This window comes from Parasteatoda tepidariorum, chromosome 8, assembly GCF_982258835.1.
Source record: "Parasteatoda tepidariorum strain Cologne lab strain chromosome 8, Ptep-v5.0, whole genome shotgun sequence".
Taxonomy (NCBI): Eukaryota; Metazoa; Arthropoda; class Arachnida; order Araneae; family Theridiidae; genus Parasteatoda; species Parasteatoda tepidariorum.
Window position 1 is genome coordinate 25,198,992 of NC_141762.1, and position 20,595 is coordinate 25,219,586.

The 20,595-nt window shown below is 31.3% G+C and overlaps 1 protein-coding gene across 6 annotated transcripts in view; it reads left to right on the top strand.

Annotated features, from left to right (window-relative positions):
* Window positions 1-19,464, top strand: part of LOC107450713 (uncharacterized) — an 89,828-nt gene extending 70,364 nt beyond the window's left edge. For 5 of the 6 annotated variants that reach the window (XM_087150019.1, XM_087150018.1, XM_043040697.3 and 2 more), the window contains 4 exons: window positions 9,930-10,103; window positions 11,852-12,043; window positions 13,737-13,936; window positions 19,273-19,464. In XM_087150019.1, coding sequence (XP_087006145.1) covers window positions 9,930-10,103; window positions 11,852-12,043; window positions 13,737-13,936; window positions 19,273-19,420 — 714 coding nt within the window. In that variant the 3' untranslated portion in view covers window positions 19,421-19,464. Of the gene's footprint in view, window positions 1-9,929; window positions 10,104-11,851; window positions 12,044-13,314; window positions 13,387-13,736; window positions 13,937-19,272 lie in introns of those variants that run through there. The other variant, XM_087150023.1, reaches the window with a different exon arrangement.
* Window positions 19,465-20,595: the final 1,131 nt, after the last annotated feature.

Genomic DNA, 20,595 nt, shown 5'->3' on the forward strand with positions numbered 1-20,595 from the left:
TTGATTTTAAAAGCGCGTAAATGCAAATTGCGATATTGGATTTTTGAATCAAGTGAATACGAATCGCGATGTACGGTTTTTAAATCTCACGAATATAAATTGCGGTATTATCTAATTCCGGTGCAGTTTCAATATTAAAAACTGCGAAAATCCGACGAATCAAAAAAAAAAAAATCAAAATCCTACGAATCAAAGAAAAAAAGACAATCAAATTGGAGGAAGAATCATAATTATGAAACCAACTCGCTAACGCTACTTAGCAAACGTTTCAAAATTTAAATTTTAGATTGGGTAATTCTTAATTTTAACTTTATTTTTGATTCGTGGAAGTCAACGTATCTATGGTCTTGAGGTACGCGGAAAGCAGCGAAATTTGTGAAAAAATCACATTCCTCCTAATTTCCTAGCTCCTGGACCTGGAAGGATGATCCGAAAAACCCGGAATGCAATCAATCACCCCTTATTTGTTTATTTGGTGCCTTAACAAATTTTACCAATGCATCTAGACTATGGACATTCGACACTTCTATGTTATATGATGCTATGCAGGTTGAAAGAGAATTATAGATGGTTTGACCAGCTTATTACAAAAATATTTTTCTATTTTTTAATTTTAATTTAATAAATTTTTTAAGTTAACATTAATTAATAGCATATAATGTTAGTCGTCTGCTTTTACTATTAATTTCTATTTATTAACTTCTTTTTCTTTGAATTAATTTTCGAGCTACAAAGCTGGTTTTATTTTCCTTACATGAGGGAAGTTTTGTTATTCATTCTGAGAATTTTTATTCGCAGAAATTAAAAAAGTTGTGTTGACCATTTAGGTAATTATTAAAAGCCTAAAGAAATGTTAGGGCAGTAATTTTTTTTTCTTTTTTTTTTGTCGTCTGCCTGTTTAGGCAGTGGGGATGCGCTTGTTCCTATTTTTCAGTGGCGCCATCTATGGCCAGGAATTCGACTTTTGCCACGCCATTCACACAACCTGTTTATAGGACGGGTCACATTCACACACAAAGGATAAAGGACAAAGAACACACAGAGAGAGAAAGAAACATCCATGCCTTGCCCGGGATTCGAACCCAGGACCTTTCTGATGCAAGGACAGTTCCCCGCTCCCTACACAGGCCGGTCGGCTAGAGCAGTAATTAACTCTATCCATTTACTGGTAATTTGCAACAAATCTGAACCGAAATTGTTCAACGAATTTAGTTTGAATCAGTTAACTGAACTAACTCAAGAAAGCTTTATTATTTGTGTATTTTTCTTTGCTCTTTGGTCTTAATATTTTTAATAAGTTTTTTTCTATTGTTGGGTATCTTAACAGGGATATTTGTCGAAACCTTTAATTTAACAAGATGGTACTAACCTCCCCTAATAGCCATTTTGTAAAATAAATAAATAATAAAATGTTAATAAAAAAATAATTCTGATAGCTTTTTGCAATCACTGGTTGTCCATTGATCTAATGTGTGTTTTTTTTTTCTGCAGTCATAAACGACACAACATTTTAAATCATAAGTTTCAGACACTGCATTTTTGACTGATTTTTGACCTCTTGTTATCGAATGGGCTAGATTGGTTCTCAATTTCAAACAATATACGCTTCTTAAGACGTCATGAAATTCTTTAGCTTCTTTAACATTCATATTTATATTAAAATTGTCAAGACAGTAATTATAAATAAGTAAATCTTAAAAAGAACATTAAAAAATATATATATCTTTCAAATGATGAAATTCTCTTTTATTCACAACTCAAGAAGTAGTTATGGGATCTCTCTGGTCCCATACCTTAAGAATAAACTCACCAACTTAATGCATAACAAAATTAAAAGTGAAAAAAAAAATATAAAAAAATTATCAAACAGTAGTGGTCGCCATAGCAACGTTGCAATGACAACGTATGTGCACGGTTTACTATTGCTCTTAAATACAGTTGAAAAGTGTGATGACGTCCAAATAAGGCGCGCACAGCATCAAACATAAAACAACACCCATTTTGACAATGGGTAAAAAACACATTAAAGTAGAAAGTTAAAGTAAACAATAATTATAAATGCCGGCATTAGTACATTAGTCATAGTATGCAAAATTTCAATTTTTATTTACATGTTACCGGCAAAGTATGAAATCCGGCATTGTATAGAATGACTAGGCATTGTATAGAATGTCTAAAATTAGCCGGCAAAGTATGAAATGATTTATATTTCACACATTTCCTTGGCATTGTATAGATTGCCAAATGAGAAACCGGCAAAGTATAAAATGCATCTCCTATTCGTTTCAAATATCACTTGGCAAGGTTCGTGACTTTGAACGCGTGGCTCGTGACTTTGGACTAATAACAAAAATTATTTTTTTACTGTGCTACATGGAAATGGAGGAATGTAATGAAATTTACATGGAAAAATTTAGTGAAATCTAATTCAAAATGTAATTTAAGCCTGCCATGTTGCAACAAGTAGGTTAATTTCATATTTTTTTGTATGAAAATTTTATTTCTCTTAATAAGAAAGGCTTAAATTTTGTTCTGCATAACTTTTTAATTTTCTTTCCACATTTTGAATAAATGCTTTTCAATGTCACTCTCAGTATTTTTTTCAGAATAACATTTTTATTTTTGAGAAATGCATGTTACTGTGAATGACCGAAATTGGTAGTTTTACATTTATTCGATATTTTAATACTTACTGACGATAGATTAAAAGAAACATCAGTGTACGGTATACCGGGCAAATGTATACCGGGCAGTGCCACTTGACCTTAAAAAAAACATCAGTGTAGCATATACCGGGCAATGGCACTTGACCTTAAAAAAACATCAGTGTAGTGTATACCAGACAAATGTATACCGGGCAATGGCACTTAACTAGAACTAGTATGACTGGACCTTTGGTAAATGTCCGAAATATATACTAGGTCTATCTAAGTGCCATTGCCCGGTATACATTTGCCCGGTATACCCTTCACTGATGTTTTATTATGGTTCAGTGTAACTGCCCGGTATACCCTGCACTGATGTTTTTTTAAGATCAAGGGTCACTGCCCGGTATGCATTTGCCCGATACTCCAAACACTGAAGTTTCTTCTAACTTATCGTCAGTAAGTATTAAAATATCGAATAAATGTAATTATATCCACGAATAAATTAATATCAAATCGGATGTAATAAATATTTCGAACATTCACCAAAGCGACTATGTGACTGTCAACATTCACCGGTGAAAGTCAACAACCACCGATTTCGCTCATTCACAGAAACATGCACATCATTTACATAATAACCTCATCAGGACGTTTATTTCATACTTTGCCTGAATAGCATCCGGCATTGTATAGAATGTCTAGGCATTCTATACAATGCCTAGGCAAAGTATGTAATACTTCGCACTTCTCATACTTTGCCTAAAAACGTCAGACATTCTATACAATGCCTAATCATTCCATACAACGCCGACGTTTCATACTTCACCGGTAAGGGAATTGCCAAACCATACCATAGATAAAAAAAGGGTTGGCGAAAATTTCTATTGGCGTTAAAGGCGTTCTCGCAAATCGCCAAACAGCTTGGTGCTTATGTTTTTATTTTGTTTTCGGTATCACGTAGGGGAGAGTCGGGTAGCCCCATCCACTGTCGATTTCATATGTATAGAATATTTTTTCAAGTCAATGGGCCATCGGACATTAATTGTTATATTTAAAAAAGATTATTTTCAAAGTTTCAAGTATGTATGCAGCTGTTAACATGGTAAGCAATATTTTTGAAAATATGTTGAATACAGTAGTCATGAAATTAAGAAAAATTGGTTGAATTTTTCGATTAAACTTCATTTTAATAGTAAAAAAATAATTTTTTCTATACATACAGCATTAAAGTATGTAGTCTTAAGATTAATTTGCACAACGAACGAAGTTTATATGGGAAAAATTGTTCGAGTAATTACAAATTTACAAAAAAATTGGATTTCAGGTAGCCCCGCTCACATGATTGTCGGGTATCACCGCCCAATTTTATTTCGTCGATAAATGTACGGTTGCAAAGATTATTATTTTATTGCTTCAAATTTGAATGTTATATGCATTTTTAACAAAAAATATTATTGTTATTAGATGATTGTTATTAAATGATAGAATTCACTAAAAGTAAATAAATATGTAATAAATAAAATATTTTTGTGATAAAAATGATAAATGAGGTTTATCTATTGTCAATACATAGGTCATTTTCATTTATACCTGAAAAAATAGTCAAAGAACATAATTTTTGTGACTGGGCGGGGCTACCCGACACATTTTGAAAAGAGCTGAAAAACATGTTTTTTTAAATTTCTATTTTTTTAAGTTAAACTATTCTTTTTTTGGTTTATTCTTTTTGCATTACTAAATTAGATGATAAAATAATAGAAACATACAAAAATATTGATTATTACTCAATATTATACAGAAATATAAGCAATACTCCTTAAGTGGGCTGGGCTACCCCAGGGCTAAAGAGAATACAAGGGCTAGTTCACTCCGCTCTTAGAGCTGAAGCTACGATTTCCCTCCTCATGACGTCACTGTGTCTACAGATCTCGGAGATCGCAAGCAAAGATATGATAACTTTGCATCTTTCTCTTGTAAAAATAAGTTAGTTTTTTTCTGGTTATTAGCCTTCAAACTTTACGTAATTAACACATTATTTCCGTTCATAAACATAGTTCAAAAAAAACTTTCTTGGTTATTATATTAAAAAAATACCATTTTAAACTTATAAAAATGTTTTGCTAGTTGGTGAAAATGACACGATAAATACTTTATTTTAAAAAGTTCAGTTTTAACTTTAACTATTAAGAAAAATGAAGGCATATATCGACACTTTTTTATCTACATATTCTTTTATAAAGATAAGTTAAGTTAAATTTAGAATCCCTGATTTTAAAATATGTCGTTAATAGCAATTTGTTCATACTTAATCATTAGGAAACATCAACCTTAAACGCTAATTACTGAAACAAAATAATAATTTAGGTTCATAATGACATCAGAAATTTTACAATTGTTTACAGACATTTCAATTAACGATGATATAATATATAGATATTTAAATTGAAGATAATATAATTTTTAAAAAAAATCATAAATATTTAGAATAACTACATTAAAAAATATGTTATGAAATTAGGAGAATTTCAACTATATACTATATATTTTATTTATACTTTTTACTTACATTTTAATTTTCTTTGACTTTATCTATTTTTTAATTCTTTTCACCTGCCTTTCTTTATGAAGTAGCGAGGCGGTTTCTATTTAGATAATGAATTTTTATAAAAGTTCTTTACGACAGAATAAACGTATTGCGGTTTTATATTAACTGTGTCATTTCGGAATCCATTCTTTACATAGTTGTTCATTTACTATAGGGAACACGCGAAAAATTATACTTTTTCCTTTTGTTTTTATATCAGAATTTTTGCAAGTTGCAATCGCGCAAACTGGCATTTCGATAATAGTTTTAAATTCGTGTAAATTCACTGCAAAAACTGAGGAAAGTCATTATAGAAAATAACAAATGTCTTAGAATATCTCGCAAAAAGAAATGATCCAATATTAGTTAGAGCTAGTAAGGCCAAACGCTCCGTTCTTGAAGTAAAAGAGCGAGCTTTGCGCCAAAGTGACGTCACTAGAGTGACGTCGCAGGATCGGCGCGGCAAGAGATACTTCAAAGGAGTGAACCAGCCCTTCTATTCTCTTTAGCCCTGGGGCTACCCGACTCTCCTCTATCTATCATTCACCAAGTTAGATATGGGTGCGACATTTCAGAGTTTCAATTAAGCGGATCTTCATTAGATTCTTTTGCATTAAATGAAGTATAAAGCGTATTTTTTTGTTATAGCGCCGACTTAATCGCTTGTATCTGTTAACATAATTGTGTTTATTAGCGTTTTTTAGAAGGTCGTAATAAAACCAAGATAAATTTTTTTTTTATTATTACCTCCATAACCCCTTCCATATTTTCATAACTTTCATTAAATGTATTTCGAGTAATGAACTCCTTTACCAACTCATCCACTAATTAAAATTAATAATTTCACAATAACCTTTAATCTTTATTAATGAAATAATTATTACAATAAAGTTTGTTTACTTAAAAGATTGAAAAATCTTTTTATTGGTTAGCAGAAACTTTGTTTCCTATTCTATATTCATTAATTAAACTTAATGGTTCTGCTCGATAACCATTTACAATTTTTTAAAAATTTTATTTAATTTTCAGTTATTATGGAATTTTTTAAATATTTTTCGACGTAGAGATTATTTAACAATAATGCGAAAAGCTAAAATTTATAAATGTATAATATTTATAAATGTTTAAGGGAATTTTTAGCAGCTATTTTGCACTAATTATTTTAGTTGAAATGTTCATTATACACAGTTTCATAATAATAATCGTAAAATTCATTGAACAATTGAGTATTACATTTTAAAATGCAAGTAGAATTCAATAATTATTTCCTTTTATAATTGTAAAACGGTAGATAAGTAACTTCGTCATTAAGTCATACATTATACGATTGCTTTATAATGAAAGAGCAACAATTTAAATTTTAAACTTTTTGTGGAAAAGAAAGAAAAAAAACTAAATTTTTTACTGTCATCGGTGTTAGCTATTAGAGAGTCTTTTATCGTATACATATTAAGTCAGTATTGTTCCCTTTTAAATAAAAATGCATTTTGCCCCGAAAAAAAATTACTTGAATTTTGTCAGTAGAAATTCCCTAATTATTGCAGCAAAAACTTTTAAATTTCTAATCAAACTTTCCCTTTTTATAATTTTCTGTAAATAATTATTATTAACAATATAAATGACTATTAAAAGGAATTAATTGAGAATGTCCAATTTTAATGAATTAACTGTTTATGCAATCGGATTAATCACTTTTTTAATAATTTACAAATGGAGAAAGTCTTTTACAGTTTAAAAGTGAGGAGAAAAATAAAGTTAAGATTAAATTTATAAAGTAAGTATAACTCGAAGGAGGTTGAAGTAATGGCATAAAAATCAAGATTTCAAAAGAAAAAAAATCACGTTTTAGTGTACAGTGAGCAGTAAACAAAAAATCTAAAACTAACTTTTGATCTAATGATCAGATGTTTACGTTCTAGGACTCAAACTTTAGATTTAGAATTTCCTTAATTCCCTACCACTATTTTAAGATATTTATTTTTCACCTAACTTGTGAAATTAAAAAGTTTACAATTCCTTACAAAAACACTCAGGCGAAGTATTTGTGTTTTATTTAAATATTATTTAGAAAGAATTTTTCTAAAAGTATTTCATTTAAAGTTTTTATCTAACTTTTGTTTTTTATTTATCTATAATTATTGAAAGTTAAGTTGATGATTTTTAAGTTGAAATGAATGCCGCCCTGGCTTTTGCATATTTCAAAAATCATTTCAAAACAAATGTATAACTTAACATTAAACACCTAGGACTCACAATTATAAATCAAACAATCACTACATTTATTTGTTAAAAAACACTCTTATGACCTGATAATAAATTGAGCTAAGTCTTAAATGTGAGTTTTATAACATATAATTTATTTAAACTCAGCACATACATCTGACCTCTGTTGTCACCAATGGTTCAATTCTAAAATATAGTTTTTCTTTTATAAATTTTCTGATGTTTTCATATGAAGGATAGCATTAAGTTCGAGAATTAAAAATTTGTGTCTAAACAAATTGTTAAAAATTATAATTATTATTAATATTTGACAACAGGAAGTTTTTAATTGAAGGTTGACAATTTTTTTAATTATGTTATTTTTTTAATTACGTTATTTTTAAATTATGTTATTTTTTAATTATATTTTTAATTACCAAACTCATATAACAGTATTTAGGAATCTATAAATTTATGTTACGTATGATCGTTGCAGAATAACCTGTACGCAATATATTTAAATTAAATATATTTTTAAAATTGTGCATTTTCCATTAATTGCATTTATTATTCTTATATTGAATGAGTATGAAGCTATATCTATGACCTCCATAATGAATTAAGTATTTACGGACTTTTATATATATATTAAGGAATTGAATCAATTTTTCACGAAATTTAAGATCTCATCTCATTGCAAAAAATAGTAGTACTTACTTTACTTACAGGTACTTTTTTTGTATAATTTTATTAAATTAATCTCATTGCAAAAAATTAATTTAATAAAATTATACAAAAAAAGTACCTTACTGAAATTTAGAGCATTTAAAAATAAGCTGATTTCTTATTATAATTTTTTTGAAAAATATATTTTATTATTAATATTTTTTAACTAAGCGAAAATTTTTTTAAATGAAACAAAGTATTGTATTTAAAAAGTTAATAAGCATATTTTTTTTTTATTAAATACAATTTAAAAAATACTTTGATGCACATAGATACTCTGCTTTAGATACTTATTTTTCTATGTTTTTTTTTATTTTTGCCGGTTTTTATTTTATAAGTGAAACTTCTAATGCGACTTCCAACAAGGTTGCGTTAAACGTTTAACGCTACCATGGAGGGGGTATGAAAGCACTGTTGCGTTAAATATTCAATGCTCCTCTGGGGAGGGGGAATAGAAAGAGACAGAGCGAGAGTGAATGAGTTGCACTCGAACGCATGCGCGTAGAAAATGATAATTAAAAGATGCGATCAATTGTGAATTGTAAGCAACGTTAATAAAGTTTGTCTTAAAGAAACAATATGATTTCACTAAAAATCTATTTCTACCCCTTCCTATTTTCATTTCCACATTACGAAGTTTCATTTCTTCCACTCGGAGGGACTCCACGCACTATTTTTTATTTTATTTTACAATAAATGCTTCTAGTAATGAAACAAACGCTTTCAAACTTTATTTTAAAAATATAGATTATTTCATTTGCAAGAAACTATTACTTTAAAGCGTGATTACATTTTTGAATACTCAATTTTTTTTCTAGTAAATAGTTTGTCTTTGTTAATTTCTAAAAAAGTTTACATTATTCTTTTATAGAGAATATTGATTTATTAGAGAATATCGCTAAAATAAAACAGGCTATGTTTTCTTACAATAAAAGTTAAATAGAATTAATTCTTCAAAATAGCGTCCCAATAAAACATGGTATCAAAATGTTACGTTATTTTTTGTGATTGGCTCATTAATAAATTATTCTTATTTCTTCGCAGGCACAATTCTTGTAAAAAAAATTAAAAAATTTAATCTATTATATCAAAAAACTAGAACGTTTTATAAGATATAAATTATTGCGTTTAATAAAATATAAATACAGTGTATTTGTAAAGTGATCCTAACAATAAAGATGTTATTTTCCTTTTTAATTCTCTACTAAAAAGAATTAATGAGTTATTTTTATTCATCATGGTTAGTCGAGGAGGAGAAAAAGAATATCGAATTACACTGTTTAGGTTAATGTAATTTTGTTTTCCCACAACATTTACACGTAATCCATCGCCAATTCCACCTGCAATCGCCAAGCTTATAATCTATGGTATGGTTCGGCAATTCGCTGCCGGCAACATATATATGAAAAGACAAAAGGGGGAAGAACTTGAAAAAATCAGACCTTTTGAAGAAAAGTCTGATTGACACAAGCGTGTGATTCTGCTTCATATACCATGCCGTAAACTATAGAAAAATAAATGTTTAAATATGAAAGACTAAGACTTGATCAAACTCCCATGCTTACTTTAACTATGGCGTATCGAAATTTCCTTGTCTATCTATTCCAGATACATTTATCACGCCTCAGAGATTTACGAACAGTCGTAATAAAAACATTTCATTTAAAATGTATTTATATGAAATTAAACTATTCTGTGTGATCCGAGTATCGAAATTACTGAAATATTTTTTAATATCTTTATTTATAGTATTGTACAAATTTTTTTAGGTCTATGCATATGATGCCAGAAACTATGGTGACAGTGAATATACTGATGATTTTAGCTCCTCCTTAAACGTCGATGATCTGTTTCATTTTATGAATATTATAAAAGCTAATAAAGCTGTATTATTTGGACATAGTATGGGTGGATATACTGCAGTTAACGCAGCACTTCGGAAGGTAAAAGATTAATCTGATCTACTGTAACATTGTACAACATAAGAAATGTCCTTCAGATTAAAATGCTTATTTCTTGAATATTTTTGTCTGAAAATAATGAATTCACCGTATTTTTTCTTCACCCAGTACTATTTTCAAAATTCCACTTTTCGGATTTTTAAGTATTTTATTTCCAAGAGGGAAGAAGACCTCTGGACGGGTTACCTCAAACAAGAAATTCGATCTTTTAGTAGTCCAAACGTAATGACATCTTTCTTATTTATTACACTGCTCAGTTAATGTTCGTTACGTCGGACTATTAAATTGATCCGTGGTTAGGCCTTATCTTTACTAAGAGGTGTGGGCTCTGCTTGACAGTTAGACCTTCACTAACTTGGTGACTATTTTGGCGACATTTTTGGCAACAAAATCACCTTCCTCAAGTTAGACGCCTTGTTATTTTTTGGATATTGGTAGCTTTAATTTAAGTTTCATTTTTAACTAACAAGTATTATATATTGGAATATTTTTTCGTTCGCATTAGCATTACTCATTTAATAGAAATAATGATATAAAAGAGAACCATATAGTAATATGAACAACGAATCAATAAAATTAAGAATGACGTGGTGAGCAATTAAACAAAACTAACTGAAATTAACTTAATGTTCGTGTGTAATAAATTTTGATTTAATAATAAAAAGTAATTGTTTCGTTCCTTACGTTTAAATTAAATTGCCAATATGTGACGTGCTCATGCAGACCTGCCCCTTGCGCCAAGATCAAATAACAATTTCAATCAGTTTGTTTAGGCTGTAATTTGGACTAGAATGTGTTATAATTGAAATTAATTTTCGCAATCTAATAAAATAATAAAATATTTAAAAAGTTTATGCACAATCTTTGAGGTTTATGATACCGGTATCTTTTATTTAATTTCATACGTGAGAGTCTCCAAAAAATGTAGAGTCTGCTTTCCTGTTTTTTTTCATCTGATATTCGGCATAACACAATTGAATGGAATGTTCTGTTACCTTTTAGAAGTTTTTTTTCAGCATTATACTATTATACTTAAATCTTTCAAAAATTGTAGCGACTATTGACGCATTATATGATTTTCATGATTTTTTTCATTTGTTTCATTTCTTTCATTTTATATTTAGGTCACATAGCGTTGGTAATTCATTTGGTATCTCTGTATCATTCTCTGCCCCACTAAGGAAGCGCCGTTTTCAAAATACTTATTTTGCTTCAGTCCCTTCGAATTTTCATTTATGTTTGTCGATCAGTTTGCAAATCATATGTAAGGATTTTTTCGTATTTTGTTATTGCCGCTTACAGTTTTGCAAATAATCGCCAGTTTAGTGTTTGAGTGTTCTCAGCTTCCAAATGGTTTTAAACTATAAATTTTGATAATTTCACTTCCAGCACTGTCAACAGAGACGCACGAGCAAAATTATAAGGACTATGTATAAAATACTTGAAACTAAGTCACGACTTTCCAGTTAATTGGGTTATCCAGCGTTCGCAGTTTATTTTGTGCATCGGACTTCATTCGCTGCAAATTTGAAGATGCGCCATTTTCAAAACACCGATTGTGCTTCAGTCTCCCCGAAATTTCATGAAATGTGTCGATCAGTTTGCGGATTATCGGCAGAATTTTTTTTTATCGCCTCATTCAGTTTCGCTAGTAATCTACTTTGTATTGTATGAGTGTTCTCAATTTTAAAATGATTGAAGTTATAAATCTTTATAGCGTTTTTTTTCAGCCAGAGAGAGTAGCAATGATAATATCCGAAGACACGTATGTAAAATCAGCTTCTCACGAACTTGTAATCCATTGCAGAGATTACTTACGAGAAATATCAAATTCATTTTTAAAGATTCCGAGCTATATGGCTGAAGAGGAGGCGAAGAGGAAAATTATTGATGACATGTTCGCAGAATTATCCGAAGAAAATGTAAGTAGCTAAAACTAGATTATCTCCCCATTACATCATTCATTTAGGAACTATTGTGAATTATGCAATCGAAAGAGTTTACTTTTCTTTCCACCCAATACCCATTGCGAAAGCGTGTAAACATTAGTGCCCAGGTTAGAGTCTGCGCAGTGATGGTCTCCTTAAAAGCCGTAGGAAGGAGACGAGATAAGAAGGTGTAATTCACGATCGCAATGATCGAACACGCCATCTGAGGAGAAGACCGGTTCCATGTCTGGACTCTCCTCCCTTCCCACTCCTCTTTTTCTCAGTTGTTTAGGAATTGTACTACGATATTTTTCCCTTTCTTAATTTTTCCGTATTTAATTGGAAAGAAATTTTTTTCAAAATGTCACGACGCTTTTTTTATAAACTATGTTCGATCTAGTTTTCAGTTCCATATAGTTTCCCAACTTAAACGTTTTTAATCTATTTGAAAATAAGGACAGAAACTAGTTTGCTTCCTTCTCCTCACGCTAATGGTAAAAGCATGAGAAGTATTGCCATAGATAGAGAGATTTGCTCTGCGCAACCTATAGCCCTTTTCGATCGCCAATAGATCGCCATCTCACTGCATGCGAAACATTCGCGGATGCAAATTTGAAGATGCAAATGAGAACTTTATTGGTGAAACATATTTCTCGGCGGTAAGCTCGCCAATTAGGCTCTCCTTTGCCTCACCGAATGCGCATGCGGGAGGTTTTTGCATGCAGTTAGAATGGCCCTTGAAATCTTTCTAGGGTACGTTTTAACAAGATCGACTTTATTAACGCTAAACGTGAAATTCCATCACTAATATTTTAGACAGCTGTGATTCAAATTTTGTGGCATCATTTTTGGACTGACCTTTAATTTACAGTAGAAGCACCCTGAGTACAATTGACTTTTACGAAGCACTGCATGAATTTAAAAGCATGTTTTTTACATTTAATCAGTATTTTGTAGTAAACACACTGTTTTAAGGGGCTAAATTTATTGTTGCTGGTTAAATTAGGTTTAAATTTATAATAGTAGTAAAGAATTCTTTTACAAGAAACGATTTTAACACTTTGAGATCTGACAACTCAGAATGAGTGCTAACAAATCAAGAAAAAGTGAAGTGATCATGCCTAGCCATGTGATTTAATTGGACATCTGTTAAAGACGTCACGCGTGTGTCGATTCTGAATGGCTTCTGAATCGACAATCCATTATTTACCTACGATGACGTCACTTGTAGGTATCCAATTCTCATACATATATATTTTCTATAGAGGTCAGGGAGCTGTACCAGGGAACTGGGTCAGAGAACATCGGAAAGATTCTGGCTTCAAATCTAGGACAAGGTATGAATGTTCTTTCATTCTCTATATTATCTGTCCTTACTGTGGGAGCAATGTGGCCTACATAATATGGCGCCCCTGAAAGAGTAACTAACGATTCCGCTTTTATATACGCCTAAATTGACGAATGCCGACACAGATGGGAATAGGAAAAAAATATTTCCTATAAAAAGTCATGTGTAATCCACAATACGCCAGCTTTATCTTCGTCTCTAGTTTTCAAAATTTGTAAGATCCGTGGTAACCTTATTCAAAGAAATTATAACTTGTTTTATACCAAAATGGTTAAATTAAATTAGTAATATGTAATATGCAAATTAAAATACTTTTTTTATGTCTTTGTTCAATTAAAGGAAGAGTGTACTCCTAAAGATATATTATACAAGCTACATTCTCCATTCAAAAGAGATGCTGATGGGCGATACACGGCTAATTTTAATGAGAAGTCACTCTATCGAATCTATAGTGATCCTGCAAGTGTGCTTCTGGACCCTGTTGGCTTATACGATGGACCTGCAGTATTTTTTATTGGAACTAAATCTCCCATGAATTTGTAAGTACATTGTTAACTACCTTTATTTAACTTTTTATGGATGGTTGATCATGTAAAGCGAACCACAGATGGCGTTACGGGTAAAAATTCGTCGTAAGACTTCCGGTTTACCATTTTAAATTGATTTTTACGCCTAAGTTTGAAACAGCTTGCCATCGAATATTATTATACTTGTAGTGTTTGCAATATAACGCTTTTAGCTAGAATTTCACCGAAAAAGAAACAACAAATAAATTCGGTAGACTCCGCAGCCATGATGTGATGCTATAAAAAAAAATAACAAACCGCAATATTTTACATTAATATAGCCATTGCAAAACTTACACTTTATTTATGCTGTAACATTAATTTTCTTAAATTTTTTTTAGGCTGTTAGACGACCTGTTAGAATTTATATTAAAGAAAACTCTTATAAAAATGTTAAAATAACGGGTAAATTTAAAAACAAATTACAATAATAAACCTACTGGAACATTGAGCCTGTTCACACATCACTGCGAATGCATAACATAAGCGGAGGAATACACCGGAAATTTTCTGAACTACTTCCGGAAGCTTGTTACTGCTGTATCTCAACCGGACCTTAAAGCTTATAAGTCGTCGCCTTCTTGGAATTTAGATAACATTTTCGTTTCTACGATTATTTTTCTCTTAACCCTTGGACGCAGAATTTCTATCAAACATATTTTCAAACTCTTTTTATTATTTTATATTATTTTAGGACAAAATAATTGAAAAATATTATATCAGTATTATAATAATTTACATTTGTGAAATACTGCATGAAACATCGGTGCCTCTTTCTGCCTTAAACTTCCAAATACGACTCAATTCTAAACTATATTTTTCAAATTTGCAGTAATTTAGATTAAAAAGAAACATATATTCAATATTGAAATTTACTTAATTTACAAAATCAATTATTGATACATTTTTGAATATGAATGAATATTATTTTTTTAAGCTACTTTTTTTTTGAATTTTGTATTTTAGTACAGATATGATTCCGATATTCTAACGGAATTTTTTAGTAATTATTCGATTGCTTTTAAAATTAAAAGAAATATTAAAATACTAGTGGGCTACACAATCTTATATGGTTTGCTTCACTCGCTACTAACTTAGGTCCATTGCAAATGCACAAAATTCTAAGAATTCAAAACAATCATTCAAATCCATATAACAGTTTTTATTTTAAAAAAAAATTACATCTTCGTAGTAAATATTAAGTCATTAAAGTAAATTTGAATTCAAATAAATGACATGTAATTCGTTAAACCTATTAGAAATGTGCTATAGTATAATTCGTGATATAAAACAAAAATCGTCAAATAAATTCGTAATATATAAATTTGAGAAAAAAAGCGCTTTCGACAAAATACTAAAATAGAGATCTATCGCCAAAGACTACTCACTTCTGCCTAGCTTAATAGTATGAGATTGCCGCTGCTGATGCTCTCTGTTTATTTCAGTTTCCGTTTTTAAAAGCGCTATATGCTGAGCCACCTCAGCTAGATTTGGCATGTGACATTTTTAGCTGCAATCATTGGTAGATTTTCTAGCGTTGCCATTCGGGGAGTTGTAATGAGGCTTTTTTTTGTCGCCGTGTAAGCGAAATATATATATAGATGTTTTTACTTGTAATTAGAGAGTCAGCCAAATATATACAAAATGAGCTCTGGTTTCTCATCTGCGTCAAAGGGTGAACAAACTTTTGATCATAGAGTACCATTCAATAGCTGTTTAAAATAACTTTTATTTAAAAAATTAAAAAAGAAAGAAAAAGGCGACATTTTATTAGATTAAGAAAAATAACGCTTGATAATTTTATGAACTGCTGTGAAAACACTTTTCTCAGAAACGTAAAGCAATAAAATGATTCACTTAGCAAGTTTGAACAAATAATTTAATACTGTACTTTTGTACGAGTTGGGGCTTTCGAAGATCTACTATTATTACTTTTTGAGTTGATAAAATCCTAGTTAAATGATATTGAAAAATCTTTTTACTCACTACTCAAAAGCAAAGGTATTTATCAATAATCTCAATCCAGTCAAATGTATAGTAACAAACAAACATTTAAAAAAGCTGTTTACGGATTGATTCTTTTGTCAGAAAAGAAATATATTGCATTTCGAAAGTAACAATATTTATCTCATTTTAATTGGATAACAACTTTGTATTTTATTTTTTTCGAAAACTAGAGTAAGTATTGGACGTTAGTTCATTTTAACTTATTAAATTAAGCTGACTAACTATACAATTGAATTTTTCCTATTCGTCTACTCTCCTTTAGTTAAGCTCATTCGGGAGTAAAGAGGTCCCTTAAGGCAACTTCATATTTATTATAGATCAAAGAAATCCTTCAATATGTGAGTCCCACAGTGGACTGATAGTAAAGACGTGATTCCCAGTAGAGAACCGAAGTCAAGCATCACTGGCTGTGGTCAGTAAGCGGATGAGTGACCACTTTAGTCAGCAAGCGTAGGAACCAAGGTTGCGCAGTATCGGTCCTCGTTAAAGTGTTCTGTCATAAAATTCGTGACTTGGCGAGCAGGTCGTCAGGCTAAGAAAGCAAGGTAGTCATCAACTCTGTAGAGGATCAAAATTGCGACGGCATGTCTTGGAATCAGAGATGTTTCCCCAGACTTTCGCCAATAGCCGATTGTGCAACTCCAGTGCGACGTAAATAAAATACCTACCTACCTACTATCAATATGTGAAAAAAAATTTTTAATTTATGTATGCCAGATATAATTTAGCCAATACATTCAAAAGAAAAATGCGTGCATCACTTGATGTAAAGCAAAATAAATAAATAATTTTCCGCTGCATTTGCTCTCATATTACCTTCCACCTCAATAAATAAATAAATTAAAATATAAAAAAATTATTGCAATTGTAAAAAAATTGCCGCTCTAAAAATTTTATTTTATTTTATTTTTTTATAACAATCATTGTACAGATGACCCAATTTTGAGTTTACGACTATCAATGCTCAACTCCGTAGCCTTGCAATTTTGAACCCAATTTTACACTCATGTCCATAAATTAAGGATAATTCAGAATCACACGGAAATCAAACTCCGAAATTAAAATTTCACCTGTAGAATTATCACACACATCCTGAAGAAGAATATGCAAATTACAGGAAACCACTAGATGACGCTGGTAGTACGTCACAATGACGAGAGTGTAAGAGAGGGGTATATAAGGAATGGGGGCAAATAAGTAAAATTGTTCACAAGAGCTTTAAAAGCCTTTCAGTGCAATAACCGCATAGTTATGGCACAAAGGAAGCATTTGGATGATTTTTTATGCGGCAGAATCATCGTACGACCTGAATGTGGACGTACCCGACTGGAAATATCCGAGGAACTTGGAATCACCCAGAGTGTCATCTCCAGGCTTTGGCAACAATTCCAAGATGATGGTAATGTGAGTAGACGTTACAGCACAGGTCGCCCCCGAGTTACAACGCCGAATGAAGTTGGCAGTTACTGCCAAAAGAAACAGACGGAGCACAGCATCAGACCTGTCTCGTCAGCTCTCTTCAGCTACCAGTACGACAGTTTCAAGGCAGACCGTGTACAGACGCTTAGGGCACATTGGTCTATATGCTCGTAGGCCTGTCAGATGTGTTCCACTTACCGCAACTCACTGCCACCTGCGATTAGCCTGGAGTAAAGAGCATGCATTGTGGACACCGCAACAGTGGTCTTGTGTGATGTTTTCCGACGAGTCCAGATTTAGTTTGTAGTCTGATTCTCACCGGACTTTCATATGGAGAGCGCCAGGTACTCGTTACCACCAAGACAACACCATTGAACGACACCGTTACGGTGGTGTAGGATGGCTCGTTTGGGGAGGAATTATTCTTGGTTCCAGAACTGACCTGCATGTTCAGAGTGTAACGATGACAGGCCACATCTATAGGGATGTCATTCTGGAACAACATGTACGCTTGTTTCGGGGCGCCATGGGTGCTGAATTTCTGTTTATGGACGACAACGCCCGTCCTCACCGTGCAAACATTGTAGACGAATGCCTTCAATCGGAGGATATGACCCGTATTGATTTGCCAGCATACTCACCGGACTTGAATCCAATAGAGCATGTGTGGGATATGCTTCGCCGACGAATTGCAGCCCGTCAACCCCCTCCCACCTGTCTACCGGACTTTCGGAGGGCATTGCTTGATGAGTGGTGTAATATTCCCCAAGATCAGATTGATAATTTGATACTCAGCATGAATAGGCGTTGTACGGCCTGTATTGCATCGTCCGGGAGACATACTCCGTATTAACCATCATACTAACCATGTTATACTGTTTTTTAAATAGGTTCTTTTTTGAAATTTGCTCCAGGGAGTAAAAATCGCAATTTTTATTAATTATGTCAAACATATAGCATCTTTTTTGCTCTTTACCTTTTGTTTAATACATAGACTTTACAAATAAGCCAAATTTGTTTGGCTTCTGTCTCTTTCTGTGCCTGAACTTCATTATCCTTAATTTATGGACATGAGTGTAGTAGACAAGTAAAATCGTAGATCAAGTATTAGGCGAAATTCGCCTTCGCGAAGGACTCTTTGATGGGCCTAGCCCGCATTTGCGTTGCACGGAGAGAAAAACCGCGAAAATCTTCCACAGTGAAACCTGGTGAAACGGACACTTTAGTCCATAATACGTCTACCACTGAGGATATTTTAAATCAGCATTGTAGTCTTTGCGAACCAGATGCGGAATTCGTATCACGCAGTCATCTCTGGAATTCGAACCTGGTTCACCTTGGGAAGCGAACGATCTATCTAAGCCATCACGGCTTGTCCTGGTAATTTTGAGTCCTGTATCAATGGTTCATTTGCCCTACTCTTACGCTCTGGCGCCAGGTTATAGCCCTATTCAAAGCACCGATATTCTCTGTCGTCAAAAATTGCAGGAAAATAAAATAAAAAATTAAATAAAAAATTGACAGACCCTTTATTGTGCCAAGTATCTCAAGTATGCTTTGATTGAAGCGTCATATCCGCTGAGTAAAAAATGAAAAAACTTTTTCTACAATCATAAAAGTATCGAAAATATAACTAATCAACAAATTATGAAAATGAAAAAAATAATCGAAATAAATAAGAATTCGTCTTACCTTTTTATCGTACTACACTTTTCAAGTAAGCTTTGATTTAAACGGCCATATGAGCTGATTAAAAGGGAGAAAATATTTTCTCCGATCATAAAAATACCGAAAATGTGACTTATTGAAACTAATTAACAACACGATCATCAGTTTTCGAATGTTTCTACTTCATTAATAATTCATTTTTACTACGTTTTTAGGAGGAGCCACATGCCTCACATTAGAGGACATTTTCCAAATGTTGAATTCATTGAATTCGAAGGAGGTTACCACAATCTCCATGCACAGTTCAGAGAAGAAACGGCTGATACAGTTGTGCAAGTTTTGAATAAATATAATATCTCATGACTTATTATGATTGTTACAATAAATAAAGTAATATTTGCGTGTTATATTATATAGTGCGAGTCTATTATCCCGATGTTGTGGAGCATTTACACTGCTTGTGATTTTCCAATGCGATCGCACATCAATGCGATTCACGCATTAGTCTCACATGTAGTTTCTAAACAATCCCATGAGCGTCTAAGGTGAGGGGAGATAATTATTGACTATGCCAACCTTCAACTATCAAAAGGTACCTCTATATAGAATAAAGTCAAAATGTCTTATAAACTAGTGAATGGGTATTAAATACTTAAATAGTGGTAGTTACACCACATTACTCACCTTCCAGCGATGTATCGCGATTTAGCATATGTTCAAAATTTATCGATAATAAATCTTTAAATCCATCAAAAATACGTAAAAGGTATGAATTTATTACAAAGGCAAATGTTAATTCTAAAAAAAAATGATTCTATAACATCAATAGCATTGCTTAATTTTTTCAATTAAAATAATAAAAATGTGATATAGCGAAAACAAACCCAAGCTTTATTTAAATTTTTTTATAAAATTAAAAATGATTTAAGATTTATTGGTTTAAAAATAGTAGTAAAACTGTAACAAAATATTTTACATGCATGCATTAAAAATTAAAAGGTAGAAAAACGAAAGTAAAAAACAAACCTAAGAAATGTTCACTTTAGTAAAACATTTTTTAAATTATTTGTTGAAAAAAAACGTGCTTTTTAAATATCGTTAGACATTCTGTTATTTATTTATTGAAAATAAAGTTACATTAACTAATGGTCAAATTCTACACTTAATAAACGTAAAAATAAATTAAATTTTCTTTATTTATTTATTGTTATTTTCTTTTCTTGAAAATGAAATCGACTGGAGATTTATTTACTTAAAAATGATATTGACTATCTAACAAATTATGAAACAAACTTGGAAACAATTGATGGAATTTTAAGAAAAAGTAAAAAAAATAATAAATAAATAAAGTACTTTAAGTACTATTGTTAAAAGCGCCAAAACGTTTCATAACTTTTTATTTAATCAAAAAAAAATATTATTTTAACTAATAGCCAAATTTTTTATTTTAAAAAAATAACGCAAAATTTGTTTAAATTTCTTCCAAAATAAAAGCAAGCTAAATAAATGTAAGCTTTGTTTTAAATTTTTCTATAATT